The sequence below is a fragment of the Sinocyclocheilus grahami genome, unplaced genomic scaffold (assembly GCF_001515645.1).
Source record: "Sinocyclocheilus grahami isolate Dianchi unplaced genomic scaffold, SAMN03320097.WGS_v1.1 scaffold1073.1, whole genome shotgun sequence".
Taxonomy (NCBI): Eukaryota; Metazoa; Chordata; class Actinopteri; order Cypriniformes; family Cyprinidae; genus Sinocyclocheilus; species Sinocyclocheilus grahami.
The window spans coordinates 509,137-517,758 of record NW_015506252.1 but is presented as its reverse complement, the minus strand read 5'-3'; the positions used below and the strand labels follow the sequence as shown (position 1 = coordinate 517,758).

The 8,622-nt window shown below is 36.5% G+C and overlaps 1 protein-coding gene across 1 annotated transcript in view; it reads left to right on the top strand.

Annotated features, from left to right (window-relative positions):
- The window catches only part of ralgapb (Ral GTPase activating protein non-catalytic subunit beta), a 43,637-nt gene that overhangs the window by 1,661 nt on the left and 33,354 nt on the right, over window positions 1-8,622 (top strand). Inside the window, exons 2-8 of the mRNA XM_016251854.1 lie at window positions 2,894-3,098; window positions 4,146-4,332; window positions 5,424-5,555; window positions 5,640-5,818; window positions 6,533-6,583; window positions 7,741-7,848; window positions 8,006-8,053. Of these exons, the coding sequence (XP_016107340.1) occupies window positions 2,894-3,098; window positions 4,146-4,332; window positions 5,424-5,555; window positions 5,640-5,818; window positions 6,533-6,583; window positions 7,741-7,848; window positions 8,006-8,053 (910 nt within the window). The remainder of the gene's footprint in view (window positions 1-2,893; window positions 3,099-4,145; window positions 4,333-5,423; window positions 5,556-5,639; window positions 5,819-6,532; window positions 6,584-7,740; window positions 7,849-8,005; window positions 8,054-8,622) is intronic.

The window sequence follows — 8,622 nt, the reverse complement described above, 5'->3', positions numbered from 1 at the left end:
CTTTGATCACATGAATAAATTACATTTTAAAATATATTCAAATAGAAAGCAGTTATTTTAAATAGTAAAAATATTTCAAAATGTTACTGCTTTTGGTGCATTTTGGATCAAATAAATGCAGGCTTGGTGAGCAGAAGATAATTCTTTAAGAAACATTAAAAATCTTGCAGTTCAAAAACCTTTGACTGGTAGTGTAGGCTGATTATTCTTATAGATTGAAACGTGCATTAACCAGGATAACGAGTATGAAACATGCTCCGAGTTGCTTCAGAAAACAAAAAAATAGAGCAACAACAAAAGCATGTTGCTGGAAATGGGTTTATTATTGAAAATGCAAACTGCTTGTCTGCCAGCAGGAGGCGCTGTGAGAGCGGCAGAACTAGCGGGTTCTCCAGTAACGGCTGTAAACAAAGCAGCTCCGCTCATGAACGCTACTTTATCAGATAAAAATGCCATCTAAACTATTCTGAAGACAGTCGGTTCCCTTCAGAGATACATTCATATAAAACACCCACGACGCGTTATGATTTTGAAACGTGCAGTGCTCATGTTTATTCAACGAAGTCAAACGCCACAAATAAATCAGTGTATGGGAAACACTGGTAATGTATATCGAAATATCGGAAATGTGTTTAAAATCATATCACCGTTATTGAAAAAAATTATATCGCGATACATATTGATATTGAATTATTGTCCAGCCCTAATTTGACATGGTTCAAATTAATGTTTTCCCAAACCTGCCAAGGTTCATTTGAGAACGTTTACCAGCCATAAATATTTCTTGCTGGCATTACAACTGTATTTTGCATTGTTTTTCATTAAAAAAAATTTGTATGTACTTTTCAGCTATATCTAAGTTAATTTCATAATTAGTTTATCAAATTTTAATGAAGCTTTTTCCTTTTACCTTTTTATTTCCTACCTTTCTCCTTTTTAAAAAATATTTCATATAAAGCACTTTTACCACTGTAAATGAAATGTGCTATATAAATAAATTTGCCTTGCCTAAAAATATTTTTTCCTACCTGGAAGTTATATTATTTAGCTGTTTTTGTCACTCGCAGGTTCGTATACGTCATATTATGGTTTTGTTCTTCATCTTTTATATATTTAGTGGTTTAATGTGAGGAATATTCCACAAACTATGGAGAAAAAACATTTCAGATGATAACTTTTTGTGCAGGTCATAAATGTTTTCGTTAGCAGACGGTTTGTATCTTTGATCCCTCATAATTTATTTTTAACAGTTTATGATTTATACGTAAATTAAGGTGAACATTAGTGGACAGACTTTTTGTTCTAAAACAAATTATATACCATCAGACATAAAATTTGAAGCCATTAATATAAAAGTACTCATTCATCAAGCACGTAACATCCCTGAAGAAGTTGTGGTCCTTTTTTAGCAAAACAGCTAAATGTTATCCACTGATCGTTTTTTATTTATAAATCCAAAACCGCTGCTCTAAAAACCTATTTTATTGTTGGTGAATTAGCCCTCCGGATTGGCCTACAAATTGACTTTATGAGTTCTATTTGACGTAAACCATGTAAGTTCCTAATAAAGTTAGATTTTAGTAGGAAGTTAAAGGCCAGTGCTGTTGTTTCCTCAGCTGTTTATTTGCATAATTTGGTTAGAAGCAAAACACGCTGCTCACTGTGCTCAAGTTACATCTTGGTCTATAGTGAGAGACATGCTGTGATGTTATTAAGGCATTGTTTAGTTCTCTATCTAGGTGGGTTTCAGCGCTGCTTAAAAACCCTCATTTGCTTGTTTGTGTGTGTGAGAGGGAGTGAGAGTGAGTGAGTGAGTGAGTGAGTGAGTGAGTGTGTGTGTGTGAGTGTGTGTGTGTGAGAGTGTGAGAGTGTGAGAGTGAGAGGGTGTGTTTGTGTGTGTGTATATATGTGTGTATGTGTGTGTGTGTGAGTGAGTGAGAGGGTGAGAGTGTGAGAGTGTGAGTGTGTGAGAGTGAGGGGGTGTGTGTGTGGGAGGGGGTGTGTGTGTGGGAGGGGGTGTGTGTGTGGGAGTGTGTGTGTGTGAGTGAGTGAGAGGGTGAGAGTGTGAGAGTGTGTGTGAGAGTGTGTGTGAGAGTGTGAGAGTGAGAGGGTGTGTTTGTGTGTGTGTATATATGTGTATGTGTGTGTGTGTGAGTGAGTGAGAGGGGGAGAGGGTGTGAGTGTGTGTGTGTGTGTGAGTGTGTGTGTGAGTGTGTGTGTGAGTGTGTGTGTGAGTGTGTGTGTGAGTGTGTGTGTGAGTGTGTGTGTGAGTGTGTGTGTGAGTGTGTGTGTGAGTGTGTGTGTGAGTGTGTGTGTGAGTGTGTGTGTGAGTGTGTGTGTGAGTGTGTGTGTGAGTGTGTGTGTGTGAGAGTGTGTGTGAGAGTGTGAGAGTGAGAGGGTGTGTGTGTGAGTGTTTGTGTGTGTGTATATATGTGTATATGTGTATGTGTGTGTGTGTGAGTGAGTGAGAGGGTGAGAGGGTGTGAGTGTTTGTGTGTGTGTATATGTGTGTGTGTGTGTGTGTGTGTGTGTGTGTGTGTGTGGCGCTGCCTTCCATTGCATTGTGAGTGTGGTTCCTGTAGGCTTCTGTGTACTGTGATAAGAGCAGAGGAAATCCTGTCCATTCCCTCTCTGCCTTTTTTTTTTCCTGACCTCTGATCCAGCTCATTGCTGCCCGTGGTGACCAATGCTGTTTGGAAAATAACTGCAAAAACGCGGATCCATTAAATGCAGCGCTTGTCTGTTTCCTGCTGACAGAACCAGTGTGTTTCCCTCACAAACGTGCATGAGAGAGTCATCAGACTTTTCCCTCTCAAGCTCAAAGATTGTTGATCCATCTCAAACCGGTTTAGGTAGTCATTAGTCCATCTAATGCTGTGCTTGTCCTCCTCAGGTGAAATGGACCATGGAGGTGCTGTGTTACGGCCTGACACTCCCGCTGGATGGAGACACGGTTAAGTTGTGTGTGGACGTCTACACTGACTGGATAATGGCCCTGGTGTCTCCGAGAGACTCTATACCCCAGCCCATCATTAAAGAGCCTAACCTCTACGTCCAAACCATCCTCAAACACTTGCACAACCTTTTCCTGCCCAGGTGTGTTTGGCATGTGGTTTCAAATACCCATGATGCACAGTGCATGTAAACTCTTCCATGACTGCATTGATGAACACTGCATACTGCACACTTTATACTGTACACTACCTACAGTCATTTTTATTGCACAGTATGCAACAGTCATTTCAAACATTAGTGAGATTTATTTCATGGAGTGGTGTCTACTTATCATCTCATTAAATAAAAAAACACATAATAATTTTGTACTTTTTTTTGCAGTTTAGTGTAAAAATGTCTAAACTCTTGCAGCCGGATTATCATCATAACGTATCAATTCAATAATATTCAATACAAACTGACTCAAACATTTAAGTATTTTAATAACAAGATTTTTAATTAGAACAATTTAAGGGGGTCTGAATACTTTCCGTACCGTATATATATATGTGTGTGTGTATATATATATATATATATATATATATATATATATATGTATGTGTGTGTGTGTATATATTTTTTTAATCATTTATTTTATTTATAATTGTGTTGCGTGTTTTAAGATAATGATCACAGAAATCTGTAATGAAATTACAGAAATGCTTCTTTTTCTAGTCAAAAATCCTTTTTTTTTAATCTCAGCAGACATGTATGTGTAAACCCAGGGTCACATATGCCGTATTTTCCTGTTTTAAGATAACGAGTGCAGAAATGTCTAAAATTTGCTTTGCTTTTCCATAACCAAACATTCTGTTTGTTTTTTTTAATCAACCACACATGATCAGATCTCGATGAGTGTTTTAAAGAGATCATATTCTGCACTTTTGTCGCATTTTAAGTTATTATTGAAATGTTAGATTTTCAAGGTTTCTTACAAGCTGTCGTAGTTTGTTTTTATCGTATTTATTGTATTTAAATGTGCTCATCAATTTTCAAATCAGCTCTACAATACATTTTTAAGAAAGTGATTCAACAAAAACAAGCTGCACGTTTCTCTCCCTCAAGTGCATTTCCAAGTGCCTACGGTTTTTGTATAGAAACATATGAACACCAGACTGTCTGACGGATATCGCCGGTCGTGTCTCCTGTAGGTGGAATAGCAGAGAAGCTGGCCGAGAAGTTGATCAGCGTGCTGTTTGAGGTTTGGTTCCTGGCCTGCACGCGCTGTTTCCCCACGCCGCCCTACTGGAAGACGGCCCGAGAGATGCTGGCCAACTGGAGACATCACCCTCCGGTGGTGGAGCAGTGGAGTAAAGTCATCGCTGCTCTCACTTCCAGGTACTGTAGCCCTGCATCATCGCTGCAGCTTTGTTTATTTCCTCGTTTTATAGTTTATTTAACAGGGACGATACAGAATATCATTACTGCACAGTGTTGAGCAGCAGATGTTATGGGTCAAAGATGAAAAGGGGTTTTCAAGCATCGATGCAAATAAATGTTTAATACAGCTTTAATATTTTTTTGCATGCATCAGTAAGTGTCCTGTTAAATTGTATTGTTTTCTGAAAAATAATGACTATCGTACATTTTTACCATGAATTACTGAAATGTCGTTTAGTGTAACAATAGTTCATATACCAAGAAATCTTGTCAGGCATGTTTAGAACAAAAATCATTAGATGATATTGAGCCTTTGGTTAATATTCTCTCTTCATTGAGAGTCAAGGTAACCACAACTTAGAAGATCCAAAAAGGTCATGAAGTCGTAAGTTTAATCCCCAGTGACCTTTTGACCTCAGGATGTTGCTATATGTGACCCTGGACCACAAAACCAGTCTTAAATGTCAGATTTTCAAAATTGAGATTTATACATCATTCGAAAGCTGAATAAATAAGCTTTCCACTGATGTATGGTTTGTTAGGATAGGACGATATTTGGCCGAGATACAACTATTTGAAAATCTGGAATCTGAGGGTGCAAAAAAATCTAATCAAAGTTGTCCAAATAAAGTCCTTAGCAATGCATATTACTAATCAAAACTGAAGTTTTGATATATTTACAGTAGGAAATTTACTAAATATCTTCATGGAACATGATCTTTACTTAATATCCTAATGATTTTTGGCATTAAAGAAAGATTGATCATTTTGATCCATACAATGTATTGTTGGATATTGCTACAAATATCCCCCAGCGACTTAACACTGCTTTTGTGCTCCAAGGTCACAAATAGCCATTAAGTCAATCGAATTTACATTTATGCTTGTGCATTTGACAGCTTTTATCCAAAGAGTCTTATTACATTAATCTATGCATTCCACGCTCTACTGTTTGAGTTACAGGAATCGGTAAAGTAGACAGCCTTTTTACTGATGTCGATGCTTTTGTTTGCTTGACCTTCATCGTATTTGTTTTGTTGTCCACACAGGCTGCTGCGGTTCATGTACGGCCCGTCCTTCCCTCCGTTTAAAGTGCCAGAGGAAGACGCCAGCCTCATCCCCGCTGAGATGGACAACGACTGTGTGGGTCAGACGTGGTATCGATTTCTGCACATGCTCAGGTCTGCTATGTTCATATGCTTACTGTCTCAGTCCGCTGGGTCCATTCTGATCGTAGTCACTTACATAAGTTGTTCGTTTATCAGTAACCCCGTGGACCTGAGCAATCCCGTCATAGTGAGTTCCACCCCAAAGTTTCAGGAGCAGTTGTTGGGGGGAAACAGCGTTCCTCACGAGGTCATTCAGCACCCCTGCCTCAAACAGCTGCCTCAGATCTTCTTCAGAGCGATGAGGGGCGCCAGCTGCCTCGTGGACGCTTTCCTCGGTAAGATCACATTGCAAGGGTCTCTTTTTGGTTTTTTTATTCTATTAACATGATATTCCATAAAGTAGCATATAATATTTTAAATTGCTCTTTTATGGCGTTTAGGGCTGCTCGATTAATCAAATTTCTAATCGCGATTACAATTATGGATGCCACAATTACGTAATCGCTCAAAGCGGCAATTAATCGTTCAAAGTCCACTTATGTTATTCTGCACGCTTAAGATATTTTTTTTCTTTCTACGTGGTTTTTCCATTGTTTTAGTTTTAGTATAACATTTAGAATACCATTCATATTTTTACTTTTTTTATAATTTAAAGAAGAAACCAATCCGATGTATAGTTAACATTTGAGGCTTAATACTATAGAAAAGCACTAACGTTTTTTTCAGTTAGAGTGTTTTCAGCTTGTTTATTTTCATATAAAAATACGGCATGCAGTTGCATCAAACAATGGTATAAACATAATTCAATGTAAATTGTGATAATCGTAATTAATAATCGCAATTACAATTTCAAGGGAATAATCGACAATTATGATTTTTGTCATAATCGTGCAGCCCTAATGGCATTTCAGCAATAGTCAAGGAAGCTGATATTAACAAAACAACCAACCAAGCTACTAATCTCAGATGCTGTTTTAGTGTTTGTGGTGTGCTGGTCATTTGGTCTGAATCTCAGTCGACACCGGCTTTGACTGTTTTTCCATTTCTAGGTGTTGCTGTTTGTAAGAAACTCGAGTGTCGTGAAACTCTGCCCTCTTCTGGTACTCATTCAGCAATTCAATGCTGTTCTCTTATCATTGTCACGCTTAGCCCTTTTTCCTCTGACATGGTGCTGGAAACTGCTTCACATGTGCATAATGTTCATTTAATTAACACCAACTCAACATATTCCATTTTCTTTCCCAGTCCGTCTGAAATTATTTTATTTACAATATCACATGTTATTGCTATGCATTTTATTTTTTTAAATAATAAGGTACAATTTTGGAATAATTAACATAATACACATAAATATGAAGCAGCACAACATTGATACTAATCAAAAAAGGTTTCTTGAGCAGCAAATCAGCATATTAGAATGATTTCTGAAGATCATGTGACACTGAAGAATGCTGGAAATTCAGCTTTGCGTCACAGGAATAAATTACATTTTACAATATGTTTTACTTTAAAAATAGTTATTTTAAATTGTAATAATATTTCACAATTTTACTGTTTTTGATCAAATAAATGCAACTTTGGTGGGCATAAAATACTTCTTTCAAAAACTTAAAAAAAAATCTTAAATAGTCCTCCAGACTTATTTAAAGAACCTCTAATCATTACATCAATGCCAGTTTGTGATCATAAAGAAGCTGCATCAAATTGCTTTGGATGTTAAGATATGTTTTCAAAACTAGGCTTAAGACTTGTTGAACAATGATTGCAATGCAATATGTTTGATTCAGTGGTTCATGTTGAGCACCAGCACCATTTCGATGGAAAAGTGGTATCAAGTCAGTCTGTAAAGTAGATTGTGACTGTAACTTTATTCCAAAAGCAGAGCACAGTCTGGTTTATTGGAGTTTTGGTTTAATTATAAGTTCAAGCATGTTCAGGCGTTTAAACTGAATAGAAAATAAGCTTGATTTAATTAATTACTTCATACAGACAGTATTTGAGATGCTTCTGTCTGCTGTTGAATGCAGCAATTAGTTCTTGTTTTTAAATGAATATTTAGTCAAAATTTGTCATGAGAATTAATTATGTCTGATTTCCCACTGCCTTTGTGACCAGACTGTCACATCTCCGTATAGTTAGTTGTGATAGTTCTATATCATAACTGCACATGCTCGTGGTTTGTTCACAATAACCTGACGTGTTGTGTCCATATGAGTTTCTAACATTTCTTCAGAGGTCTTGTTTTATGTTTTCTCAGGAGTCACAGTGTCTAGGAGCAATATTCGAGACAGACTTCCCTCTATAGGTACTCTAAACCTGTCCAAACCCAATCAGTTAGTGACTAACAGTGGGCTTAACTACCCAACACACTGATTCTGGAGGTGTTTGGGTGCAACTCGCATATCCTGATTAGGGACAGAAATAAAAATCATTTTCTAGCTGGAGTTTCTAAAATTATGTTCATAATGCATGTTGTAATTCTTCCTTTTTGAGGTTACTGTGTAATCCCATTTTTTCCCCAGGTGTTGCTGTATCTCGGAACAATTTTCGAGACCGACTCCCATCTTATGGTATTTGATAACGCGCCTCTGACTAATCAAGAGGGAGTTTGATGAGGATTGTAGATACACGAGCACTTTTAGATCAAAGATCCATGTGTTGTGGAAATCAATCAATTATCCATTGTTAATTATCTTGTTAATTGCCTTGTTTTTGCTTCCATACAAGAGTAAATCGTTGCCCAGAATGAATGTGAACATACTTATTGATTGGTACCCAGTCTGCCTCTATTCCAGCTGTCCTTTGTTTAGACACAAAATCAAACTGGCATTTAAATGGCACTTTGATTTAAAGACCTCATGAAATTAAAGTGTGGCATTTAGTTGCTGTCTGTAGCTTTGAGATTATCTAAAATTCTAGATTATATCACAAAACATATACAGTATATGCATGTTTAACATTTTTTAAATTAAATTTAAATTTAAAAATGTTTTTAATTTAAATTAATTTTTAATTTTAAAATTCATTTTAAATAGAAATAGAACAAAAAATATAGATTTAAAAAAAAATAGTTTATATTTTTTATATTGTAATAATTTTTATATTACAATATGTGTGTATATATATATATATATATATA